We start from the raw sequence: 27,470 nt of genomic DNA, 5'->3' as shown, positions 1-27,470 counted from the left end.
ACAAAGAACTCATAAAACTCAACAACAAACAAACAAACAATCCCATAAAAAAATGGGAAGAGGACATGAACAGACACTTCTCCCAGGAAGAGATACAAATGGCCAACAGATATATGAAAAGATGCTCAGCTTCATTAGTTATTAGAGAAATGCAAATCAAAACTACAATGAGATACCACCTCACTCCTGTTAGATTAGCTATTATCAACAAGACGGGTAATAGCAAATGTTGGAGAGGCTGTGGAGAAAAAGGAACCCTCATTCACTGTTGGTGGGACTGTAAAGTAGTACAATCATTATGGAGGAAAGTATGGTGGTTCCTCAAAAAACTGCAAATAGAACTACCTTATGACCCAGCAATTCCTCTACTGGGTATATACCCCAAAACCTCAGAAACATTGATACGTGAAGACACATGTAGCCCCATGTTCATTGCAGCACTGTTCACAGTGGCCAAGACATGGAAACAACCAAAAAGCCCTTCAATAGAAGACTGGATAAAGAAGATGTGGCACATATACACTATGGAATACTACTCAGCCATAAGAAATGATGACATCAGATCATTTACAGCAAAATGGTGGGATCTTGATAACATTATAAGGAGTGAAATAAGCAAATCAGAAAAAAACAAGAACTACATGATTCCATACATTGGTGGAACATAAAAATGAGACTAAGAGACATGGACAAGAGTGTGGTGGTTACCAAGGGTGGGGGGGGAGGGAGGACATGGGAGGGAGGGAGGGAGAGAGTTAGGGGGAGGGGGAGGGGCACAGAGAACTAGATAGAGGGTGACGGAGGACAATCTGACTTTGGGCGAGGGGTTTGCAACATAATTTGATGACAAAATAACCTAGACATGTTTTCTTTGAATATATGTACCCTGATTTATTAATGTCATCCCATTACCATTAATAAAAATTTATTAAAAAAAAAAATTTAGATATCATTGGCACATAATACATGAGTTACTCCCAGCCTTTTTTACTATTTCTCTACAGAAACCCTCTTGTTTTTCTTCTTCTTCTCTTAATTTAACAATTTAGCAAGAAAATAAAAAGAGAGCTAGAGAGACAGGAACATTGGTCTGTTTCTGTGTGTGTCCCGACCAAGAATCAAACTGGCAACTTCTTGCGCTCTAACCAACCACGCTATCGGCCAGGGCCAGGAACCCTCTTTAGCAAAACTCAGTTTGCTCAGTGTCCCCAGATCATGCAGTACTGTGATCACTGACCTGTCATAAGGATGACAGTCTCACCTTCCCACCCCCATACTTGGCCTGGGCTACCAGATATATTTTCCTCTGCAGACCCCCAGTAAAAATTCTCTCTTTCTCCTTTTTATGCTAATATAAATAATGTCATTTCTGAAAGCAATTCAGTTCCTTGACATTATTTAGGAAGTGTTAGTGATAACAATGGTTTGGTATTGTATACCGAAGATAACAGTAAGGATATCCAGGCTGAGTCATGGCCACTTATTTACATTCTGCCCTTTAAAGTATACTTATAGGATTTAGATTATCTTTGAACTAATCTGCACAATATAATAAAATATCAAATTGAGTACCCAGTGTTTAAGAAGTGACCATTGTACTTGAGGAAGAAAAGCACTTTAATCTGTGATGAGAATTTATTTTATTTTGTAGCTTCAAAAATCCTGTTGAACCAGGTCTTCTGTGGGTATGTTCATTTGATTACACTGTTTAGTTATGAGGAATTTTGTACCTGTTGTGCACAAAGCTCTAGGCCCCTTCTTAAAGACTGAACAAAGATCCATTCACTCATTCCTTTCACAAGCTTTTTTTTTTATATATAGATATATATTTTTTATTCATTTTAGAGAGGAGAGGGAGAGACAGAGAGAGAGACAGAGAGAGAGAGACAGAGAGAGGAGAGACAGAGAGAGAGAAGGGGGGAGGAGCTGGAAGCATCAACTCCCATATGTGCCTTGACCAGGCAAGCCCAGGGTTTCGAACCGGCGACCTCAGCATTTCCAGGTCGACGCTTTATCCACTGCGCCACCACAGGTCAGGCCCCTTTCACAAGCTTTTGATGAACACCTTCTATGTGTGAGGCACTGTGCTAGGTGCTAAATACACACAGATAAAAAGTGGCCTTGTCCTCAAGGGGCCCCCATCATTAGTTGGTGAGACATTTTCTTCTCTTAGCTTCCAGAATACCACACACCTATTTTCCTCTTAACTTGCTGCTGACTCCTTGGTTTCCTCTGTCCCCTGCTCTCTCTTATTCTTCCTGAGTGTTCTCATCCACCTCCTGGCTCTACGTGCCACTCTGTGTGATGACTCTTAAATGTGTGTCTCCGGCCTGAACCCTTCCTCTGAACTCTAGATATATATCAAGCTGCCTGTTCAGTATTCTCATTTGGATATCCAATAGGCATCTTGAACTTAACACATCCAAAATTAAAACTCCTGATTTCCAACCCCAAACCCAGTTCTTTCCACTTTTGAAAACGCAAACACATCACTGAGTCAGCCTTGACTCCTCTCTTACTTTCCTCATTACAGCTGATCCATTGGGGAATGATTTGACTCTACCTTTAAAAAAGATGGGTTTTTTGGTTTTTTTTTTTTTTAATTTTAATTCTTGCATGAATTGCCTCTTTTTTTTCTTCAGAGACAGAGAGAGAGTCAGAGAGAGGGATAGACAGGGACAGACAGACAAGAACGGAAAGAGATGAGAAGCATCAATCATCAGTTTTTTGTTGCGAGACCTTAGTTATTCATTGATTGCTTTCTCCTATGTGCCTTGACTGCGGGCCTTCAGCAGACTGAGTAACCCCTTGCTTGAGCCAGTGAGCTTGGGTCCAAGCTGGTGAGCTTTGCTCAAACCAGATTAGCCCGTGCTCAAGCTGGCGACCTCGGGGTCTCGAACCTGGGTTCTCTGCATCCCAGTCCGATACTCTATCCACTGCACCACCACCTGGTCAGGCTAAAAAAGATGTTTTAATAGATGTTTCAGAACCCACCACCTGTACTTCCGCTACCCTGATCCGAGCCACTGGTCTCTTGCCTAGTCTCCTAGCTGATCTGCCAGCTTCTGCCTTTAACCCTCTTAAGGTTTCTTCTCCTCACAGTATCCCGAATGATTTTTTTAGAACATAAAAACATTCTTAAACAAATACCCTCCAGCAGCTTCTCATTTCACCCTAAGTAGGAGTCAAATTCCCACTAACAAGGACTACTGCATTCCTACACAATTTGTCCATTGTTGCCTTGCCCACTGTGACCTCTCAGCTTCCTCTTTTAATACTCTCCTGTCCCCCTTAACTCTGATCATGCTGTTTTCCTTGTGATTTCTGGCTTATCACCCGTTGTTCCCTTGCCTGGAATGGTCTTTCCTTAGATATTTCTTTTTTGTTTTTACCTCCCTTCGGGTCCTCCCCAAAATGTTACTTTCCCTGACCCTTTTATTTAAAACTGGAACAACCTCCAGCCTCGGCCACAATCTCTAGTTTGCTCTTTCCTTATTTTCCTTCATTGCACTTACCACAAGCTGATATGCTACACATTTTATTGATGTATTTGTCCCCCACCCAATGGAATGCAAACTTCGCAAAGGCAGAGAATTTTGTTTGTTTTGCTCACTGCTGTTTTCTAGGCCTAGGGCAGATACTGATATGAAATAAATACCCAATGACTATCTTTAGAATTTATTGCACCAAGGAGATTATGATAGAGGGTAGAGAGACATCAGCTTTTAAAAGGTGCTTAAGGGCATGCCAGGGAGTTTCTATCTTATCTAGAATGAGCTCCATGGCAGAATTTTTATCAGAGAATAGGAATCCGAGCCACACAATGAAAGGTCATTCTAGCTGCAGGTGGAGCAAGGCCTGGAGGGCGTAGGATTGGAGCCAGAGGCATAACTGAGCCATTGACAGAAATTCAAGCAGAAGAAGTTGAGAGGTTGAGCAAAAAGAGTAGCTCTGGACATAAAGAGAAGGGGAGCAGATTTGACAGGTAGGGGTGGAAGAGACCCACACTGGTGCTCAATGGGACACATAGAATTAGAACCACCAGAAGACACCCTTCTATCTTCCCTGAATTGCATCATGGGTGAGTTACCTCCGGTCTTTGGAGGTTTCTGAAAGCCTAGATGTAGAATTCTCAGATCATGTCCTGGCCCTCTTCCAGGTAAGGCAACGTCAAGTTCGGGAACCACCAAAGACATACAGGATTGGGCATTACAAGGACATCCTGGCTCCTTAGTCCCCATTTTTCTCACCTTCTCTGCCTCATTAAGGGACCTCAAGAAAGCAAGAACCAAAAATCCCCCCAAAAAACCCCACCTTAATAGCAGGTTTACCGCCTGACCTGTGGTGGCGCAGTGGAGAAAGCGTCGACCTGGAAATGCTGAGGTCACCAGTTCAAAACCCTGGGATTGCCTGTCAAGGCACATATGAGAGTTGATGCTTCCAGCTCCTCCCCCTTCTCTCTTTCTCTCTGTCTCTCTCTTCTCTAAAAAAATGAATAAATAAAAATAAATAAATAAATAAATAAAAAGCACATTTACCGCCTGACCAGGCGGTGGCACAGTGGATAGAGCATCGAACTGGGATGCGGAACTGGGACCCAGGTTCAAGACCCCGAGGTCGCCAGCTTGAGCATGGGCTCATCTGGTTTGAGCAAAAATTCTCCAGCTTGGACCCAAGGTTGCTGGCTCGAGCAAAGGGTTACTCGGTCTGCTGAAGGCCCATGGTCAGAGCACATATGAGAAAGCAATCAATGAACAACTAAGGTTTCGCAATGCACAACGAAAAACTAATGATTGATGCCTCCCATCTCTCTGTTCCTGTCTGTCTGTCCCTGTCTATCTCTCACTCTGACTCTCTGTCTCTGTAAAAATAAAAATAAAATTAAAAAAAAAAAAAAAAGCACGTTTACCTTCTCCCTAATCCTGATTTACCCTAATCCAATTTATTCCCCCACTGTTGAAACAAACACTCTAACACAGAGATAAGGGTCATCTTATGGCTGGGGGATCTCTACGCAGTCACTCCCCCCCAAGGTCCAACTCAAGGATTTACAGCAACCAAGCTTCCCTTCATGGCGCGTTTCTTCAGAAGGCACTGGCTTCCTAGACTGCAGATGCTTAGTCAGAGCAGAAAGCTCCAGTTTTCTGGAATCCATTCTCCAAGTCCAGCCACTTAGCCAGTACCCTAGTCAGGCCTGATACCAGGCTCTGGTGAGCAACACAGGAATGAACCAGTGTGGGGAGTGTAATGTCACTCAGGTTTCAGGCCTTGATATCCACACTGCAGGCTGATGCATCCTGAGTAAGTGAGGAATGAGGAATGCTGGAACTCCACACGGAGAGGAACTCAAGGAAAGCCTGACTGTTCTTTCGGTGTCACAATAGACAGGAAAGACAGGGAGCCAAGTAGAGCAATGAAGAAACTCTGATCCTAGTACACAGGAGCTGTGGTCTGGGTAAAGGCAGCAGGAGTGGGTCGTGTCACCAGCAGAAAGATCCTTCTTAACTCTGAGAAAATCAGACTCTGGCCCAGTGGCTGATGAGGGTCTCTTCACCCGCACTGAAAGGATGGTAAAGAACCAAGGACACGAGATGGGGCACAAGCTCTGCTGAATAGTGGTCCCACCCAGACAGCTGGCACGTTTTCAGAAGCACCTGAAATACACGCAGCTGTTTGCAGGGATTCCTAACCTGTGACCCCTTGAAACTGGGTCTGATTTTGTGCTTATATGATGAACAAATGTGCATTTTCCTGGAGAAGAACTTTATCTTTCATCAGATTTTCTGAGACTCAAAAGCAAAGATATTGGATCTACACCTTAACTGCACTTTCCAATATGGCAGCATCAGCCACATTCAAGTGTTCAATGACCACATGTGGCAGTGGCTATTGAACTAGATGGTGCAACACATACTATTTCCTCACCACAGAGAGTTCTACTGGACAGTGCTGCCTTAGAGAAATGGTGTTTTCCCTGTGAAATTTCCGTGAGAAGGCTTGGATACCAGACACCGGCATTCAAATTCCTTCCCAGGGCTGCAGAATACTATAACCCTTCGGGAGCCCAGTATCTGCAGCTGCTGACTACCATCTAGGAGTGACCAGATGCTGGGGACCAGAAGATGCTATTCTTTGGCTGCATGGCATTCTACCAGCATGAATTCCCATCAAGGAAAAGATGGTAGGTGATACGAATTATTTAGAGATTACGGTGTGTTTGCATGACCTCATTTTAGGGCAGGCTTATGAAAAGAACATTAGAAAGGGCTGGATTAAAACTATCAGTATTCATCAGCAATTGACAAAGGTCATTTCCCTGTTTCTCTTCTTTTCTTTCCACATGAGGTCAGCAGACACCCCCCTCCCGCCCTGTAAGGTCAGCAAGGGCTGGGGAGCACATGGTGGAACAAGGAACTTTGGCAGTTCTTTGCCCTTTATGAATGTTAAAGTTCTATTCCCATAATTGTAGAAAGAGTGCTGCCCTGCATGTTGACGTTCTCAGGAGTACTGCACCTCCCCCAGGGAACAGGCTCAGAGTCCTGCTCCATGGTAATGTAGGGAGGTAGCATTGCCTGACGTGTAAGCCTGGGCTTTGGTCCCAAACCTGAGGTTGAGTCCAGACTTTGCACATATATCTGTGTAGTACCTGGCTGAAAGCAAGCTCTGAACAAACAGTAGCTATAATTATCTCCTTTCACGGTCATCATGCTCCATAATTACTTACTGGAAATGCCCTCTGTTTTGCTTTTTGTTTGTTTTTTAATTTTTTAAAAGACTTCGTTTATTCATTTTAGAGAGAAGGGGGGAGGAGCAGGGAGCATCAACTCCCATATGTGCCTTGACCAGGCAAGCCCAGGGTTTCAAACCAGCAACCCCAGCGTTCCAGGTCGACGCTTTGTCCACTGCGCCAGCACTGATCAGGTGAATGCCCTGTTTTAGATACCCTGGATTTTAATTACTATGAATGCCTATTTCTCAATGGCTGCTTCCAGCCCAGCCGTTCTAATTAGTTCTTCTTAATTTATGAATCACAAATTAAAGGGGCTCAGATGAGTAGCCTCCCTTGACCTTTGACCCACCGGCCGCCCTTGAGCCGGGGCCGGGGGACCTGGAAGCAGCAGTGAGTACCTCAAGGCAGAGCGGCCGCAATGGCCAAGTACCTGGCCCAGATCATTGTGATGGGGGCACAGGTGGTGGGCAGGGCCTTTGCCCGGGCACTGTGGCAGGAGTTTGCAGCCAGCCGGGCAGCAGCTGACGCCCGGGGACGTGCCGGACACCAGTCTGCAGCCGCCTCTAATCTCTCTGGCCTCAGCCTCCAGGAGGCCCAGCAGATTCTCAATGTCTCCAAACTGAACCCCGAAGAGATCCAGAAGAACTACGAACACCTGTTCAAGGTGAACGATAAATCTGTGGGCGGCTCCTTCTACCTGCAGTCAAAGGTGGTCCGAGCGAAGGAGCGCCTCGAAGAAGAGCTCCGAATCCAGGCCCAGGAAAACAGAGAGAAAGAGCAGAGGCCCCAAACGTGACCACTTGACTCCTCCCACCCCCTGCCTCTAATTTATAGCTCGGCAATAAATGTCTTTTCTGCATTTCCCAAGTGCGCACATCTAGAAAAAATAAATAAATAAATAAATAAATAAAGGGGCTCAGATCTGTGGTATTACATGTAGGGAAAGAGGTGGGGCGGCTGCTTGTACTGAGGATTGTGCTAGTTGCTTCATTAATTATTGACAGCACTGTATTTATTACAGGGTTACATGTAAGAGGGAAAAACTGGAAACAATCTAAATGTCTGACAATAGAGCCCTGGAATCTTGGCTTGTGGTAAATCCTTTCAAAGTAATGTCTTCCATAAATATTTGTTGATGTGAGTAAATGCTTATGACACAGGGTGCAGTGAAAAAAATCAAAGCCAAACGCTCTCCCCATCCCCACATCCAAGGATCCCCTAGCAGGGGTCCCCAAACTTTTTACACAGGGGGTCAGTTCACTGTCTCTCAGACCGTTTTGAGGGCCGCCACATACAGTGCTCCTCTCACTGACCACCAATGAGAGAGTTGCCCCTTCTGGAAGTGCGGTGGGGGCCGGATAAATGGCGTCAGGGGGCCGCATTGCGGCCCGCGGGCCGTAGTTTGGGGACACCTGAATACATGCCAGAGGAGGTGTATAGGATGTTTAGTCATTGCTCTAAATCATAAACAACTCAAATGTCCATTAACAACATCATGGACAAATCATGGTACATTCACACATGGAGTATTACACAGTAATAAAAACAAAAAAATCCTATAACTATGCAACAACATGATAAATCTCACAAGGATAATGTAAGATAAAAAAAAAGCAAAGCACAAAAGAATATATGTGGCATGATTCTATGTATCGAAAGGTCAAGCTGGGGAAAATTTAACTGTATTGCAGAAAGTGTTAAGAAAAGGTAAGGGACTACTTACCATGAAAGTGGTCCCCTCTGAGTAACGAGGGTGGGGGCAGGTTGTGGGAAGGACCCAGGGACACTTGAGCAGCTCTGGCAATGTTCTGGGGGTTTTTCTTAAGTGATAGTGCCTTTATATTATTAGATAAATTGTACATTTAGCACTGGCCAGGTGACTCAGTTGGTTAGAGCATCATCTCATTACACCAAGGCTGTGAGTTCAATCCCCTGTAGGGGTGCATGCAGGAATTAACAAATGAATATATGGGTGGGCAGAATGGCAGATTGTTTTTTTCTCTCTCTCTTTCTCTAAAATAATATATGAAAATATTTTTTTAACTGGCTTTGGGTGACGAGCATACAACATAATCAACAGTCCAAATGCTATAGAAATTTTTATCTAAAACCTACGTCCTCTTATTGATCAATGTCACCCATTAAATTAAAAAAATTGTAACTTTATGGCCTGACCAGTGGTGGCACAGTAGATCGAGTGCCAGCCTGGGATGCTGAGGTCACCAATTTGAAATGCCAAGGTCACTAGCTTGAGCACAGGCTCATAAGCTTGAGTGCAGACTGGCCAGCTTGAGCACAGGATCAACAACAGGATCCTAAAGGTCACTAGCTTGAGCCCAGAGGTTGCTGGCTTGAAAGCCCAAGGTTGCTGGCTTGAGCCCAAAGGTTGCTGATTTAAGCAAGGGGTCGCTGGCTTCGCTTGAGCCCGGGGTCCAATACCCGGTCAAGGTCAAGGCACGTATGAGTAGCAATCAATGCACAACTAAAGTGAAGCAACTATGAATTGATGCCTCTCTTTCTCTCCCTCCCTCTCTCTCTCTCTCTCCTTTCCTGTCTCTTACTCTCTCTCCCTCTCAAAAAAAAAAAATTGTAACTTTATGCCCTAATTTTAATTTCATAATTTAAAATGTTTTAAAATAAAGATCAAGGAAAAACAAGTACAAACCAATATTTTCCGGCGTAATCTCAAGTATACAGATTCCTGCATGTGCAGAGTGGCAGGTGGGGGGTGGATCAATAGTGGTTTTCTCCGGGCAGCAAAATATAAAGGAATTTATGCTGTCTTCCTTATTCATTTTGTATTTTTCAAAGCTTTCATAATTAACAAATGTTACTTTGATAACAAAAATAAAAGCAGAACCACCAGCTTCCCAGTTCTGGCTCTCCAGTATATGTCTCTGCACATGTCTGCACGGAGTCATTTTGAGGAAGAGAAGTTTTTCTTCTCTCTGCCTGAGAGAAATAGGGGGGGAGGACGGGCTACACAATTGAAATCAGTACAAGGAACCATCACAGGGGCTCAGTTGATGGAAACCAGCAGCTGAGTAAAAAGAAAGAAGTATTATTATGATTCAACAACAATGATCACCCTATAACTCATTATTGTTATATGATACATTGGGGTGTTGTATGCATTAACTCAATTCTAAAACTCACAAAAATTCTATAAAGTGGATAGATATTTTACACCTTATTGTACATTGATACTCCAGGGCTCAAAAGAGGTGGAATGACTTGCCCAGATGTCTGAATCCAAAGTCAGTGACTTTTATCCTCCACCACAATTTACATTTATTTATGCAGATGTTGTGAAGAGTTTTATCATCTACTGTTTTATACTAACAACAATCATGTAAAGTAGCTCAGAGCAGTTGTGTGATTTGTCGAAAGACACACAGCTAGTAAGAAGCTATAATCTTTGATGTTAGCTTGTTTCTTTTATTCTCTTTTTTTTTTTCATTTATTTTTATTTACTCATTTTAGAGAGGTGAGAGAGAGAGAGAGGAGGAGCAGGAAGCATCAACTCCCATATGTGCCTTGACCAGGCAAGTGCAGGCTTTCGAATTGGTGACCTCAGTGTTCCAGGTCGATACATTATCCACTGCGCCACCACAGGTCAGGCTGTTTCTTTTTCTTTTTCTTTTTTTTAATTTATTCATTTTAGAGAGGAGAGAAAGGGAAGGGGGAGGAGCAGGAAGCATCAACTCCCTTATGTGCCTAAACCAGGCAAGCCCAGGGTTTCGAACCAGCAACCTCAGCATTTCCAGGTCAACTCTTTATCCACTGCGCCACCACAGGTCAGGCCAGGCTGTTTCTTTTATTCTTAAGGGAAAACCTTTTTTCTCCCTTATACCCCCACTAAATGCCAATGCTTCTATGTCCTCCCATACATCTAGCTATTATACTTAGGTAATATATCTAGTTATTACTAGAGAAAGGTAGAGATGCTGAGTGTGACAAAAGTAAAAAAAAAAGTTAACTCCCTTAATAGTGTGGAATGAGCAGTCAGATGCAATCCAAAAATAGCTTTCTTATTCTCCGCATCCCCCCACCCTTTCTTTCAAAAGATAAGACCAAGATAGACAGTAAGGTTTAAGATCCTGTGAGTATTTTGGTTATAACTGTCCATAACTTGCCTATCAACCTCAGCTCCTAGCTTTCCAGGGATGTCTTTCCTCTTCCACTTTGCCCTAAGAGAGTCAACCTTTTCAGCTGCTTTAAAGGAGTCTACATTCCCGAGTCATCTCCCAGTTGTGGGAGAGACGCTTCTGGCTCACCTCAGGCAGAGTCACTCTACCCCTTGAGTCCCTCGGTGTGAAAGCTGCTAATACCAAGGCTGTCTGGGAGGGAATGCCTTCTCAACCCTGTCTTGGAAGGTGCGTCCTGTCTTAGGCAGAAGGGAGAGGGCAGTGGAATTTCCTCTGATAAAGGATGGTTATGTAAAACGCAAGGAGGAGGAGGAGGAAGCCCAGACGAGTGCTGGTGAGTCAGAGAAAAGCTGTGTGGCTTGGCCAGCAGTGAGCCCCTGTGGAGCTGCTGGGAAGCCTAAGCCATTAACAAGGTAAGAACAGTTTCCTCTGCAGATACCTCCGAAGCAGGGCCATTATCCCGGGCTCCTGGAGCCCAGTATCAGGTAACCTGGGACAGCTGAACTAGGATTGCAATGACAATGGACAATGGCGATGGAGGGGGCTGACTCAGAACCACCTGGAGAACCTTCCTGAGAAAGCACAGAGCCTGCCAGGAGCTCCCGCATCCCCACGCCGCTCCAGCCCTAAAAGGGTCGGAGAGAGCCCAGAAGGCCAGCACAGGCAGTTCTCATGTGTCTTTTGTAGCCAGTGCCCTGAAGCATCTCACTTGTTCAGATCCTGGCTTCGGAGCTCAAGCCTCTGGGCTTCCTGCAGCTTCTCTGTGCAGGGCTCGGGAGTGGCAGACCGGGGAGCAGGCAGCTGCAGGTTTCCTCTAACTGAGGGGAAGCGTGCTGTAGAACTGAACACTCTGGGACTTGGGACTAGACTCAGAAGGCCTGGGTTCTAAATCTGGCAGAGCTATTTTCACCACTGAATCAATTACTAAGAGTTCAGTTTACTTATTCTGAAAAAACGGAGGTGTGGGTCATCGCTGTCCTACACCTCGGAGAGATTGCAGGATCAGTTCCAGATCATAGCAATCAAGCGACTCTCCCAATAAAGCTGGTCGTAATCCTTTTACTGGTGGAGGTCTTGCCTTCAATTTGTGAAAAACTTAGTATCTGTGAAGCGCCAGCAAGCCCAGCGCAGTGAAATGCGGTATGCATGTGTACCTAACTGGACTGTTGTCATGACTGCAGCTAAAAGATCTTTCAACGTTGTGGAGCACCATTCAGATGGAAAATTAGAGTAAACTGAATAAATCGAAATATTTTTATATGTGCAAAATAAAAATATCTGATTTTTGCCTTCCTTGCCCAGGTCAGAGAGAGCACTTGAAAGAGTAAAAATACTTTACAAATGTTTGTTCAGTCATTCATCAAAGGATGTTTCTTGAGCACCTACTATGTACCAGGCACTGTCGTTAGCGTTACAGCTATAGCATTAAAGATGAGGACCCAGGGCCGGTCCTCCTGGTGCTTTTGGGCTACAGTGTTTCCACGTGGTCACCCTTTGCCAAGGTGCTTATTTCCACCGGTTTCCCAGGACTACAGCTGTAAGTGTAGGTGTGGGTTTCTTCAACCCAGCTCTGCTCTATTTATTACCTCTGTTCCCTATTCGTACAAGTATCTTCTGTGATCTATAATTCCTGGTTGTAGAAGCATAATCTCATAAAGAAATCTAAATTAGGAACGTGTCAGCGGATGGAATGCAGAGCTCTTAAACTGATGTCTGCCTGTTTCTTTCTCGGATTCTTCACTTCGTTTCTAAAAGGCTAACGGTACGATTTGGGGGACATTTATAATTCAGCCCTCTGTAATCAGGCTGCTCAATGAGGTCACCGATCTCGTGTGGCATGGTCCCTGTGCCTGACATAGGTGCCACCCCTATGCCAAGATCCTAAAGTACTCAGGACTCTTCAGTGGTGGACTGTCCTTTGTGTGCCATCATGATACCGCTTGCCTCTCATTGGGGCAACATGCTTTTTATTTATTTATTTATTTTAAATATTCAGGTTTTTTTTTTTGTTTTTGTTTTTTTTTTATTCATTTTAGAGAGGAGAGGGAGAGACAGAGAGAGAGAAGGAGGGGAGGAGCTGGAAGCATCAACTCTCATATGTGCCTTGACCAGGCAAGCCCAGGGTTTCGAACCGGCGACCTCAGCATTTCCAGGTCGACGCTTTATCCACTGCACCACCACAGGTCAGGCCAACATGCTTTTTAATTCTTTTGGGGGATAGTGATGATGAGATGTGCTGAGGGTATTTTTCTTTTCTTCTTCTGCTAACTGAGTTGGTTACAGCAAGGGAAGTAATCTGAGTAGTCTGTTGCTCTGTAATGGGACTTCTATTTCTTATTAAGAAATGTTTCCTAAAATAATGCTCATTTCCCCCCTAGTTTTAATTAATGCATGCTCAGTGTAGAAACTATTTTTCTTTTTTTTTCTTTTTTTGTGGCAGAGACAGAGAGAGAGAGTCAGAGAGAGGGATAGATAGGGATGGACAGGAAGAGAGAGAGATGAAAAACATCAATTCTTTGTTGCGGCTCCTTAGTTGTTCATTGATTGCTTTCTCATATGTGCCTTAACCGGGGGGCTATAGCAGACTGAGTAACCCCTTGCTCGAGCCAGCAACCATGGGCTCAAGCCTTGCTCAAACCAGATGAGCCTGCGCTCAAGCTGGTGACCTCGGGGGTCTGGAACCTGGGTCCTCCGCATCCCAGTCCAATGCTCTATCCACTGCGCCACCACCTGGTCAGGCTAGAAACTGTTTTTCTGGAGTGAGGTTAACTGTGCCATATTGCATCAAACCCACGCCTCTGCATATTTATTAAATCTTGCTCCATGCAATTGAGACCATGTTGGTTCTGTGCTCAATATTCACCAGAATCACCTAAATTTTAGTAACTGGTACTAAAGAGACATTTGTGTGTACTTTAGAAAGGGACAAGTTTCAGTTTCTGATGCATTTCATTTAGTTATCTGCTTTCTAGCAATGACTACACCTCTTCCCACAGTCAACTGTTTATTTACTTATTCATTCATTCATTCAACAAATGTTTAATGAGCCCTAATCATCTGTAAACAACATGAGACACAGCCTTTATCTTTCAGTTACAATAGCCAGTGGGAGAGACATTCATCTACAGCTGTTTACTACAGAGTGAGAGGTGGATGCTAATGGAAAGTTCGGGGAACTAAGTCTTAGAGCAGGCATCCCCAAACTACAACCCGCAGGCCGCATGTGGCCACCTGAAACCATTTATACAGCTCCCGCCGCACTTCCGGAAAGGGGCACCTCTTTCACTGGTGGTCAGTGAGAGGAGCACTGTATGTGGCGGCCCCCCAATGGTCTGAGGGACAGTGAACTGGCCCCCTGTGTAAAAAGTTTGGGGACCCCTGTAAGGGAGAAAACTTTCAGGGAGAAAGCTGATATGTGGGCAGAACCTTGAGGGAGGAGGGGTCTTGTGAATGTCTCTGGGCTTCTAAATAACAGGGCAAGCTGGGAAGAACTGAGAGTAAAGTCTCGAGCCTAAGGCACCAAAAAGGAGGGGAGGGCCCTGGCCGGGTAGCTCAGTTGGTTAGAGTGTCGTCCTGATACACCAATGTTGCAGGTTTGATCCTCGGCCAGGGCATGTGTAAGAATCAACCAATGAATGCATAAATAAGAGAAACAATAAATCAATGTTTCTCTCTCCCTTCCTGTGTCTCTAAAATAGCCAATTTAAAAAAAGGAAAAAAAAAAGGACGGGAGTGACAGGAGACCAAAGATTAGATAGAGCATGAAGGAGTCTGGGCACAGGACTTGGGGATTTCAATTTACTACTGTATGTGTTGGGAAGTGTGGGAGAGGAAAAATAACTTTTCCTTCTACCCCTTTAAGTTCTGCCTGAACTTAACTAAATTAACATGAGACACATTGACAAGAAGGAAATGACCAAATTTTCATATGTGGGTTCTATGAGTATGAGACCCAAGGACAGATCAGGTAGTTAATAAGGCTTATATGCCGTCTTGAGCTAAGGAGAAGAGAGCGGGAGGGGGTTGTGGTTAAGTCATCAAAGGGCAGGAAGGCAATTCACATAAAAATTGCAATGCAAATATTTGGTAAGTGAATGTTTCCTGGGACATCTTTAACAAGGGACACAGGGAGGACTTTGATCACACTTAGTTTATATTAAACTATAATTTTCTATCAATAGTAGGCTCCTTTCTTGGAGTAGGCCTTCTATTTGATTCTCTTATTCAGTTAGGGGAAAGGCTAAAGATTCTTTTGTTTCTTAAAAATGACCAGCTTAAAATAATCAATATTTTGGGGTGGCAAACTCTGCTCCCCCCCCCCCAGAAAAAAAGCTATTGAAATAGTTTAAAGAGAGGAGTAACAGGTTTGCACTTAAATTTCTTTTTTATTAATTTTGGAGAGAGAGAAAGGAGGGAGAGAGATTGAGAGATTGATTTGTTGTTCCACTAATTCACACATTCATTTGTTGATTCTTGTATGTGCCCTGGTCCAGAATCAAACCCACAACCTTGGCATATCAGGAAGACACTCAAACCAACTGAGCTACCGGCCAGGGCAGACTTGTGCATTAAAAAGATAGCTTCTGGGCCCGGGGAAATGGCGGCTTCAGGGGAGAGCGGTGCTTCTGCAGGTGGAGGCAGCACAGAGGAGGCATTTATGACCTTCTACAGTGAGGTGAAACAGATAGAGAAGAGAGATTCAGTTTTAACATCCAAAAATCAGATTGAAAGATTGACCCATCCTGGTTCCTCCTACTTCAATTTGAACCCATTTGAGTTTTACTTAAAAACAAGGAGGGCCCAGCCTGTGGTGGCGCAGTGGATAAAGCGTAGACCTGGAATGCTGAGGTTGCTGGTTCGTAACCCCGGGCTTGCCTGGTCAAGACACATACAACAAGCAATCAATGAACAACTAAAGTGAAGCAACAAAGAGTTGATACTTACTGTTCCCCCTCCCCTTTCTCTCCTCTCTGTAAAATTAATCAATAAAAAATATATATTTTTTTTTTCCAAAGCTGGAAACGGGGAGAGACAGTCAGACTCCCACATGCGCCCGACCAGGATCCACCCGGCACGCCCACCAGGGGCAACGCTCTGCCCACCAGGGGGCGATGCTCTGCCCCTCCGGGGCATCGCTCTGCCGCGACCAGAGCCACTCTAGCGCCTGGGGCAGAGGCCAAGGAGCCATCCCCAGTTCCCGGGCCATCTCTGCTCCAATGGAGCCTCGGCTGCGGGAGGGGAAGAGAGAGACAGAGAGGAAGGGGGGGGGGTGGAGAAGCAAATGGGCGCCTCTCCTATGTGCCCTGGCCGGGAATCGAACCTGGGTCCCCCACACGCCAGGCCGACGCTCTACCTCTGAGCCAACCGGCCAGGGCCAATAAAATATTTTTTTAAAGAAAAAAAAAAAAAGATAGCTTCTGGCAGCAGTGGACGATGGAAAGAGCTGAGAGACAAAAGTGAGAGGCTGCTTACTGTCAAAGCCAGGCTACAGATGAGCAGATTTAGGATTCTGGCAATGGTGAGGGCAGGACTCAGGGATTCAGTTGAATAGCCAGAAAAGAACACTTAGGATGGTGGATAAGGGACTCCAAGATGGAGTCAGGTCACAGACTTCCCAAAGTGCTTATCATCTCAAGGACTACAGGGGAGCAAAGTGCAGAACAACCATGGAACAGAAGAGTGCCATAGGAAGCCTCAGGTTTCCTTTTCTTCGGGGAGCCACATCACCTGGCTTCACCCAGGGTCCAGAGGGTCCACCTCTACCACTGATTACAGTCTCTGTAGAGATGAGCGTTGCCCAATATGCACCTTAAAGTGTTCCTTAGCTGTTCTAGCATCACAGGTTGCCTAGATCTAGGATGTGTCTAGATCCCGGTGACAAGAGATGGGACTCACTTTACAAAAGCATACCTTCTTTCTGGCCAGGGAAAGTGTCCATGGAAAGACAAAGCAGAGAAAGAAGTCAAAGGGTTTCCATGGGACTTCCTAAGCATCACGGACAACTAAAGCCCGTGAACAACTGGGGACGGTTAGAAGGCCCGGCCCCAGCTCTGAGGGAGAACGGGAAAGAGGCCAGGAGCTGCTGGAGGGCAAGGAAGGCTGGAGGCCCTCGAGCCCACTCAGAACACCAAGTTGGCTCAAAGCTGGGATGGTGGAAGGGAAGGAATAACTTTGAAAAGTTTACTTTTCTAATCCCAAAGAAATGTTAGCTTTTTCCTGAGTTGATTATAAACCCTGCTTATAAAATTCTATTCCATTTTCCTTATAATTGTGCACAGGTCAAGTTCTTCTCTTCTCTACTTCCTTCTCTCTTTTGCTCCATTGTTTCCAATTCTTGTTCCAAACTTTTCCTTATGCACATGATGCCTTTGGGAGATCTCTTGCTAAAGTCACCTCTTCAGTCTTTGGAGAGGGTTGAAAGCATTCTTGTATCATTATCAATAATAGCCTAGTTTCTAATCATTTCCTCTTGGGCTCAAGCTTAAAAGAACCAGAAGCACACCTTACCTGTTCCTGTTCTAACCTTAAGGCCAAGACAGGAATTTCCATTCATTCACATTTCCCTCGCCTATATATAGCAAAGCACTTTTTGGCCACCAAAGAGATGATCCTCCCTGGATCCTCCCTGGCATATATGGAGGAAACGCATTGTTGTGATGAATGGAAAAGAGGGTTTCTGTGCCACCGCCACAGGTTTGGCTTGGGTCACTGCACACTTCCCAGAAGGTTCAGGGGACTTCCATGGGAAGCCCATAAACCGGCAAAGAATCCTCTATCTCCTCAGGAAACTAGCTATAAACTCCAAGCATCACATCTGTGGCTGCCCAGTTCCTCCACTAAACTCCACTCCCTAAAATCTCTGGAGCTCTGGATATAGAGAATGTTTCATGAGAATATGAAGACTATCTGAGCAGTAGATGTCAAAGGTACTTACAGCCGTACTTTTTGACTCAGTAATTCCACTTCTGGGACTTAGCTTACTATATACATGAATAATGACGATAACATACAGGTCATTACTGAAGTTTCTGAAATGGCAAACAACCAGAACTAATTCAAAAAGCCCATCAGTGAGGAAACTGGTAAAATAAACTGTGGTACATCCATACAACAGAATTCTACATAGTGGTCAAAAGGAACAGGAATCAGTTTATGTATGGCCATGGAAAGATTTCCAAGATATCATGTTAAGTTTAAAAAGCAAGGTGCATCACAGTGTGGATAAACTTGCTACTTTTTGCATTATAAAGGGGGGGGAGAATTCAGAAGACATATACATTTGAATTTCCTGTGTATGCAAAAAGCAACTAAAAGGACAGATAAAAATGAACTCATTTGCTATCTGGAGCAAGTTATAAATGAGCAGATGTAGCCTGACCAGGCGGTGGCACGGTGGATACAGTGTCAGACTGGGACGTGGAGGACCCAGGTTTGAAATCCCGAAACCCCGAGGTCACCAGCTTGAGTTTGGGATCATAGACATTACCCCATAGTCACTGGCTTGAGCCCAAAGGTCACTGGCTTGAAGCCCAAGGTCACTGGCTTGAACCTGAAGTTGCTGGCTCGAACAAGGAATCATTGCTCTGCTGTAGCCCCCTAGTCAAGGCACATATGAGAAAGCAATCAATAAAGAACTAAGATGCTGCAACAGTTCTTTGTTCTCATATCTCTCCCTTCCTGCCTGTCTGTCCCTAACTGTCCCTCTCTCTGTTCCTTTCTGTCTCTCTCGCTAAAAAACAACAACAAAAAAAAACAGCCCTGGTCACTTGGCTCAGTGATAGTGTCAGCCGGATGTGTAGATGTCCCGATTTCGATTCCAGTCAGGGTACACAGGAGAAGCAACCATCTGCTTCTCCACGCTTCCCCTTCTCCCTTCTTTCTATCTTTCTCTTCCCCTCCCGCAGTCAAGGCTCCACTGGAGCAAGTTGGCCTGGGCCTGAAGATGGCTCCATGGCCTCTGCCTCAAGCACTGGAATGGCACCGGCTGCAACGGAGCAATAGCCCCAGATGGACAGAGCATCGCCCCCTGGTGGGCATGCCGGGTGGACCCCAGTCGGGCGCATGTGGGAGTCTGTCTCTGCCTCCCTGCTTCTCACTTAAGAAAAATACTGCCTGATCAGGCGATGGCGCAGTGGATAGAGCATTGGACTGGGACACGGAGGACCCAGGTTCGAGACCCTGAGGTCGCCAGCTTGAGCGTGGGCTCATCTGGTTTGAGCAAAGCTCACCAGGTTGGACCGAAGGTCACTGGCTTGAGCAAGGGGTTACTCGGTCTGCTGTAGCCCCATGGTCAAGGCACATATGAGAAAGCAATCAATGAACAACTAAGGTGTCGCAACAAAAAACTGATGATTAATGCTTCTCATCTCTCTCTGTTCTTGTCTGTCCCTATCTATCCCTCTTTCTGACTCTCTCTCTGTCTCTGTAACAAAGAAAAAAGGCCCTGGCCGTTTGGCTCAGTGGTAGAGTGTCGGCCTGGCGTGCAGAAGTCCCGGGTTCGATTCCCGGCCAGGGCACACAGAAGAAGCATCCATCTGCTTCTCCACCCCTCCCCCTCTCCTTCCTCTCGGTCTCTCTCTTCCCTTCCCGCAGCCGAGGCTCCATTGGAGCAAAAGATGGCCCGGGCGCTGGGGATGGCTCCTTGGCCTCTGCCCCAGGCGCTAGAATGGCTCTGGTCGTAGCAGAGTGACGCCCCGTAGGGGCAGAGCATCGCCCCCTGGTGGGCAGAGTGTCGCCCCCTGGTGGGCGTGCCGGGTGGATCCGGTCAGGTGCATGCAGGAGTCTGTTTCCAGCTTCAGAAAAATACAAAAAAAAAAAAAAAAATACGTTTTTGAGTGCTGAAGTTTTAAGATGTATATTTTAAGTGTCTTCTTTAAATAAGATGTTTTGTGGCTTTCTGGGAAAAAAAAAAGAAAAATACCAAAAAAAAAAAAAAAAAAGGAATGAGCAGATGCAGATGGAGGACAATTGTTAGATGTAGACTTTTCACTGACAGTATAACAAAACATCGGCTGACAGGTAAATACTAGCTGTTAGTAAATAGAAAAGAGGTTACTAATTCAGAAGCTGATAAACCTCTTAGGTATTCTTTCCCCCAGAACAGTAATGTGACCCCTTCTTAAAACCATGTCCTTACCCTTGTCTACAAATAGCTCTAGAAGTTTTCTAATTTATGACAATAGGTCTCCTCACAGACACAACTGCTTGTCATAGGCTTTCCCCTCACCTGGGGTGTGACAGGCAAGGCTGCAGGCTGGCCAGTACTCCCCTTACTGCATGCAGAGTCTTAAGAAGCCTTCTCTTAAATTCTGAGTCTGTGGATTTAATGTCCATAATAATGATACATTTTTGTATATTGTTTTTGTTTGATTGTTCTTTTTTTATTTTATTTTATTTTTTTATTTTTTACAGAGGCAGAGATAGACAGGGACAGACAGACAGGAATGGAGAGAGATGAGAAGCATCAATCATCAGTTTCTCGTTGCGCGTTGCGACTTCTTAGTTGTTCATTGATTGCTTTCTCACATGTGCCTTGACCGTGGGCCTTCAGCAGACCGAGCAACCCCCTGCTGGAGCCAGCGACCTTGGGTCCAAGCTGGTGAGCTCTTTGCTCAAGCCAGATGAGCCCGCGCTCAAGCTGGCGACCTCGGGGTCTCGAACCTGGGTCCTTCCGCATCCCAGTCCAAAGCTCTATCCACTGCGCCACCACCTGGTCAGGCTGTTTGATTGTTCTTTATATTTTTCAGTTACAGTTTATATTTAATATTATTTTATTTTAGTTTCAGGTTGCGGCATAGTGCTTAGACATTTATATAATTTACAAAGTGATTCTCCAATATTTAATGATACTTTTAAAAACAATTTTAACCATGTGACTATCACCTATTAAAAACTTTAAAAAATTGGTGATAAGACCTGTCACCAGGATAATAGTAAACCCTAAATCCACCTCCACTTACTGCATAGGAATATACAGTATTTTCTTTCTTAAAGCTTGAAGGAAGAATTTCTGGGTTATACAGTGATATGCAATTTAGCACTTTGCTACTATTAACATTTTACCCTTTGTGAAATAGCTATTTTACCTTTTTAAAAGATTTATTGATTTGAGAGAGAGAGTTTTATCTCTTAATAGTTCTGTCAGAAAGTCACCCCAAATGATCCAGAATCATCTTTAAGGAGGGTTAAGAGCTCCCTTGGAATAATATTCTAGCATGGCCCCAAGAACCATGGTCTTTTCATACAAAGCAAGCCCTGATTGTGACAGGAGTAAGTTCAGGATTGCCACTATGACCTACAGAGTGAATTACAAAGTGAAATTCCTTTCTCTAAATATCCAACATCTAAAACTATATAGCAAACCCATGTAATATACTTATTCTGTTGGACAAAGACACTTTTCTGTCACCTACCAGAACATTTCTTTTAGCAGTTTTGCAGCTTATTTTTATATTTTTTATTTTACATTTTTTAAAATTCATTTTAATGGGGTGACATTGATAAATCAGGGTACATATGTTCAGAGAAAACATCTCTAGTTATTTTGACATTTGATTATGCTGCATTCCCATCACCCAAAGTCCAATTGTCTTCCGTCACCTTCTAACTGATTTTCTTTGTGCCCCTCCCCTCCCCCAACCCCCTCCCTCCCCCCCCCGTAACCCCCACACTCTTGTCCATGTCTCTGAGTCTCATTTTTATGTCCCACCTATGTATGGAATCATATATAGTTCTTAGTTTTTTCTGATTTACTTATTTCGCTCAGTATAATGTTATCAAGGTCCATCCATGTTGTTGTAAATGATCCGATGTCATCATTTCTTTTTTTTTTTTTTTTTTTTTTTTTCATTTTTCTGAAGCTGGAAACAGGAAGAGACAGTCAGACAGACTCCCGCATGCGCCCGACCGGGATCCACCCGGCACGCCCACCAGGGGCGACGCTCTGCCCACCAGGGGGCGATGCTCTGCCCATCCTGGCGACCAGAGCCACTCTAGCGCCTGAGGCAGAGGCCACAGAGCCATCCCCAGCGCCCGGGCCATCTTTGCTCCAATGGAGCCTCGGCTGCGGGAGGGGAAGAGAGAGACAGAGAAGAAGGAGAGGGGGAGGGGTGGAGAAGCAAATGGGCGCTTCTCCTATGTGCCCTGGCCGGGAATCGAACCCGGGTCCTCCACACGCTAGGCTGACGCTCTACCGCTGAGCCAACCGGCCAGGGCGATGTCATCATTTCTTATGGCTGAGTAGTATTCCATAGTATAAATTGATATGTACCAAAGCTTTTTAATCCATTCGTCCACTGATGAACACTTGGGCTGTTTCCAGACCTTTGCTATTGTGAACAATGCTGCCATAAACATGGGGGTGCATTTCTTCTTTTGAAACAGTGCTATGGTGTTCTTGGGGTATATTCCTAAAAGTGGGATAGCTGGGTCAAAAGGCAGTTTGATTTTTAATTTTTTGAGGAATCTCCATAATGTTTTCCACAGTGGCTGCAGAACATTTTCTTATAATAAATATCTTAAGTCCTTGATGAGATGTCATTCCCTAGGGGTGCACAGTGCACAGCCTGGGCAGCCCTGAGTAGGCAGTGCCAAGTGCCCAAGCATTCCCCAGACAGCAGCACAGTCACTGCAGGGCCACCAGTACCCCTGCCACAGCAATCAGGTTGGCTTGCCACGCTTTGTACACCTGGCTGTTAATGACTCAACCTAAATAGTTCCAGGTCATTTATTACCCACACGTATGTGAGGTCAGCACTGGGTCAGCTCCTCACATTCCTAGTCCCACCGGATGAGACCAAATCAGGGGAACCACATGACACTGAGGAGGTAACGTCGAACTAAAGCCAAGCAGCTTTATAGCGTGCAGCCATAACCTTCAGGGGGCTGTAAGTCCTGTGCTTAATTGAGATGAAAAAGACAATGTGGCCATGTCAAGTTAGGGGGGCGGGTGACGGCCTCATGGCAGTTCCATACAAGCCAGTTTATATTCCTTAGTTGCAGAAGGAATCATGGGGCTTTCAACCAAACCTTGGGTGAGATGATAGTTAAGCTTTCCCTAGAGGCCTGTGTGAAGATGTGCACGTCACCAGGGTGCCAGGGTGGAGTTGTTCCCCTACAGTGACAAAAGATGGCTGAGTTCAGACATTTCTAATAGTTCAAAACACAACAAAGGCCCTGGCCGGTTGGCTCAGTGGTAGAGCACTGGCCTGGCGTGCAGGAGTCCCAGGTTCGATTCCTGGCCAGGGCACACAGGAGAGGCGCCCCATCTGCTTCTCCACCCCTCCCCCTCTCCTTCCTCTCTGTCTCTCTCTTCCCCTCCCGCAGCCAAGGCTCCATTGGAGCAAAGTTTGCCCAGGCGCTGAGGATGGCACTGTGGCCTCTGCCTTAGGCGCTAGAATGGCTCTGGTCGCAACAGAGCAACACCCCAGATGGGCAGAGCATTGCCCCCTGGTGGGCATGCCAGGTGGATCCCGGTCAGGCGCATGTGGAAGTCTGTCTGACTGCCTCCCTGTTTCCAACTTCAGAAAAATACAAAAAACAAAACAAAACAAAACAAAAAAAACCCACAACAAAGAGAGAGAGGAGGTAAAGAGCCTAAAATGAGTAGAACTTATTTGACACACTAACTGCCAGGGACAGGAATTGATTCAGAGGAGGATTTGTACAATTGGTGCCAGAAGGGTCCAGCCCTCTGCAGTGCTCATTGGTGGGGGTCAGGGGGAAGGTGGCCTTGGCTAGAATGGGGATAGAAGGCAGACACCAAAACAACAGCCCAACACAGCCCCTCTGCTTGTTCCTTAAAGGTCTTCCACTTCAGCATGATGATACTGCCCAAAAATATGAGGCCACTGCTATTGTTCCTGGTTTTCCAGATAGCCATCTTTGTTTTATTCATCCATTTGTACAACTACAACCCCACGTCTGTGAGGGAGGAGCCCAAGCCCATGCACGTGCTGGTCCTGTCTTCCTGGCGCTCTGGCTCTTCTTTTGTGGGGCAGCTTTTTGGGCAGCACCCAGATGTCTTCTACTTGATGGAGCCTGCCTGGCACGTCTGGATGTCCTTCACACACAGCACCCCTTGGAGGCTGCACATGGCAGTGCGGGATCTGATACGGTCCATCTTTCTGTGTGACATGAGCGTCTTTGATGCCTACATGACACCTGGTCCCCGCACACAGTCCAGTCTCTTCCAGTGGGAAACCAGCCGGGCCCTGTGTTCCCCACCTGCCTGTAACATCTTCCCGCGGGATATGATCATACCCCAGGCTCACTGCAAGATCCTGTGCAAGAAACAGCCCTTTGAAGTGGTGGAGAAGGCTTGCCGCAATTACAGCCACGTGGTGCTCAAGGAGGTACGGTTCTTCAACCTGCAGGTGCTCTACCCACTACTGAGGGACCCTTCCCTCAATCTGCACATTGTGCACCTGGTCCGGGACCCCCGGGCAGTGTTCTCTTCCCGAGAACGTACCACAATGGAACTCATGATTGACAGCCAAATTGTGATGGGGCAGGAGCAGCAGAAACTCAAGGAGGATGACCAACCCTACTATGTGATGCAGGTCATCTGCCAAAGCCAGCTGGAGATCTACAAGGCTGTGCAGACCTTGCCCAAAGCCCTCAGGCGGCACTACCTCCTCATACGCTATGAGGACCTGGTCCGGGACCCCCTCGTGCAGACTGCCCGAATGTACGAATATGCAGGGTTGAAATTCTTACCCCACCTCCAGACCTGGGTGCACAACATCACTCGAGGCAAGGGCATGGGCCGTCACGCCTTCCATACAAATGCCAGGGATGCCCTCAACATCTCCCAGGCCTGGCGCTGGTCCTTGCCTTACGAGAAGGTTTCTCGGCTTCAGAAAGTCTGTGGCAATACCATGAAGCTGCTGGGCTATGGCCTTGTCAGATCTGAACAAGAGCAGAGAAACCTGTCACTGAATCTTCTATCTACCTGGACTCCCTTCGGGCAATCCTATCAAGAGGATTGAGGAGGCTCTGTCCCCGCTTGGCCCCAGCCTCAGCCATATTAACTGAAGGCTGCTTCTGAACTGTGATTATGTCTCTGCTCACGTACACGTGAGCACAAGTGGTGCCCACACACGCTCAAGTGAAGAAATCTATGTAGCTCTACTCACGTCTAGAAAAGAGACTCAGTGACCTTGTGTGAGTGGCGCATTCCACCACTGAGCAGGGGTACTGCCTCCTTCTCTTCTTGGCCTCCTATCTGTGTATACCTCAGGCTTTGTGGCCGGGGTCATATTTGGCACCGCACAGTATCAGTGGAGTAAATCCATGAACTTCTCTATCCATATCTTGCCAATGGGAAAGGGGAGAGACAGGAAAAATCAGGGAAATGGGTCTTCCTGCAAAGAGCCCACCAGTACATTCCACAGGGGTGCGAATGCCGAACCCCTGGAGCTCCCAGTGGATTCAAAAAGGGAAGGGGGGACAGGCTTGGAAGCTTACCCAGGAGCTTGGCCATCAGTTATCCATGATCACAAATATGAAACAAAATCTCTGCACCACAGAGCAAGCTCATGGGGTGGCTGGGCCTGGTTTAGCTGTCGTTTCTCCTCAGTGTTTTCCTAATACATAGGAGATTTCGACCTGTGATGTTGCCGTCTATTAGCATTAAGATCCCCAAAAAAGATTGTTTGGAATGTCCTCTTTTATGCTTTCTAATTTTCTTAACAGTAAATACTCATTCTTAAAGGATTCTAACCTGAATATAATCATCTTCATAGATATTGTTTTCTTTTGCTATTATCTATCACCCACACATAGAAAAATTATCAAGACAATGATCAGTGAGTGTCAGATGATACACTAAGTCTAAATTTATCAATACTAATTGATACACTGCCCTCTTAAGAATTTGTAGAAAGTAGACAACCAGCAACGAAGCCCTCTCTTTCTTGTGAGAGGTCTAAGTTGTAATAAGACCATATATATCACTCCAGGATCTGGGCAAAGAGTTCTTTCAAACTGATCTCTCAGCCGGAGGATCTCAGTTCTAGTATGATTGGTGCTATTTAGCTCTTCCTAGTCACTTCTCCTAACAAGAGAAAAGTTGTTTCTCCCAGTCTCTGCAACATTTCCCAGATCTATCTGTGTATCAGAATCATCAGTTAAAAATTCATTTTGCGGCCCTGGCCGGTTGGCTCAGTGGTAGAGCGTCGGCCTGGCATGCAGGAGTCCCGGGTTCAATTCCCGGCCAGGGCACACAGGAGAAGTGCCCATCTGCTTCTCCACTCCTCCCCCTCTCCTTCCTCTCTGTCTCTCTCTTCCCCTCCCGCAGCCAAGGCTCCACTGGAGCAAAAGTTTGCCTGGGCACTGAGGATGGCTCTGTGGCCTCTGCCTCAGGCGATAGAATGGCTCTGATTGTGGCAGAGCGATGCCCCGGATGGGCAGAGCATCGCCCCCTGGTGGGCATGCTGGGTGGATCCCGGTCAGGCACATGTGGGAGTCTGTCTGACTGCCTCCCCGTTTCCAACTTCAGAAAAATACCAAAAAAAAAAAAAATTTCATTTTGCTGCCCTGGCCAGGTAGCTCAGTTGATTAAAGAGTTATCCCCACCCTGGCCAGAGAGCTCACTTGGTTTGGAGCATCATCCCAAAGCACAGAGGTTGTGGGTTCGATCCCTGGTCAGGGCACATACGGGAGCAGATGGATGTTCCTGTCTCTCCCTTCCTCTCTCTCTCTCTCTCTCTCTCTCTCTCTCTCTCTCTCAAATCAGTACAATAAACATGTTTTTTTTTTAAAAAAAGGGTTATCCCCATGAATCAGTGTGGTGGGTTTGATCCCTGGTCAGGGCACATACAAGAATCAACCACTGAATTCATAAATAAACGGAACAACAAATCTACGTTTCTCTCTCTCTCCCTTCCTCTCTCCCTAAAAATCAATAAACAAAAAAATTTTATTTTAATTTCATTTGCCATGTCCTACCTTAGATTTGCTGGTATTGAAATCTCCCAGGGTGAGGGATGGGAAAACACACACACACACACACACACACACACACACCACGACAAGCGACCCATGGGACTCTTCCATGGCCAGCCTGGCAATAGTACAGCCTGCACTGGGCAGCAGTGCTGTTGGCCTTCTTGCTCCAACACAGGTGGATTTTCCAGGCATGCCAAGTATCTGTACCACTTCTGACACTGCTGCTGAGCTCAGGCTGGAAGGAACAGGAAGAAGGTCTGTATCTGTCTGGAACGCCATGGAGCTTTAAGTCCTAACTTTTTAATTATTTGATTTTGTCCAAATTAAGATATAATATCATTTCATCTTTCCTTGTGTTCCCACTCTCACTTCTGACATGGTGCTCACATCAGAAAGCTCCCTGAATGTCAAATGGGAATTCTCCCACTCTATTCTGCTAAGTAGTTTTTGGGCTGTATCCTCACCCGAGATGCTACCGTTGCCAGCTGGGTTTTTTTCATTAACTTATATTAGGCTTTAAAAGAGTGAATTTATTCTAACATCCGAATTGAAGCCACTCTAGATACTCCTCAAGAGCCCAGGCTGTCCCAGGAAAATATTCATACCTCTACAAGCATAAGACAGTGTTGCATGAAAACATGCTA

The 27,470-nt window shown here is 45.7% G+C and overlaps 1 protein-coding gene and 1 pseudogene across 3 annotated transcripts; both read left to right on the top strand.

Moving 5' to 3' along the window:
* Nucleotides 1-1,918: 1,918 nt before the first annotated feature.
* On the top strand, nucleotides 1,919-26,619 carry CHST4 (carbohydrate sulfotransferase 4). Of its 3 annotated transcripts, XM_066242770.1 has the most exons (3): nucleotides 11,228-11,291; nucleotides 12,915-13,061; nucleotides 23,682-26,619. In XM_066242770.1, exon 3 carries the CDS (start codon nucleotides 23,697-23,699, stop codon nucleotides 24,864-24,866), a length of 1,170 nt encoding a protein of 389 aa, XP_066098867.1. In that variant the 5' UTR covers nucleotides 11,228-11,291; nucleotides 12,915-13,061; nucleotides 23,682-23,696; the 3' UTR covers nucleotides 24,867-26,619. The 3 variants fall into 3 exon arrangements, with proteins under 3 accessions (XP_066098869.1, XP_066098868.1, XP_066098867.1); XM_066242772.1 differs by lacking the exons at nucleotides 11,228-11,291; nucleotides 12,915-13,061 and adding an exon at nucleotides 1,919-2,032; XM_066242771.1 differs by lacking the exon at nucleotides 12,915-13,061 and having other exon boundaries at nucleotides 11,220-11,291.
* LOC136312962 (mitochondrial import inner membrane translocase subunit TIM16 pseudogene) lies at nucleotides 7,060-7,583 on the top strand (annotated as a pseudogene).
* Nucleotides 26,620-27,470: the final 851 nt, after the last annotated feature.

This window comes from Saccopteryx bilineata, chromosome 9 (genome assembly GCF_036850765.1).
Source record: "Saccopteryx bilineata isolate mSacBil1 chromosome 9, mSacBil1_pri_phased_curated, whole genome shotgun sequence".
Classification (NCBI taxonomy): Eukaryota; Metazoa; Chordata; class Mammalia; order Chiroptera; family Emballonuridae; genus Saccopteryx; species Saccopteryx bilineata.
Note: the sequence above shows the minus strand (reverse complement) of the source record. Positions and strands in the feature narration are given on the sequence as shown.

Coding starts and splice junctions, on each gene's coding strand:
- CHST4 (XM_066242772.1), top strand. CDS start 23,697: ATGATGATACTGCCCAAAAATATGAGGCCACTGCTATTGTTCCTGGTT.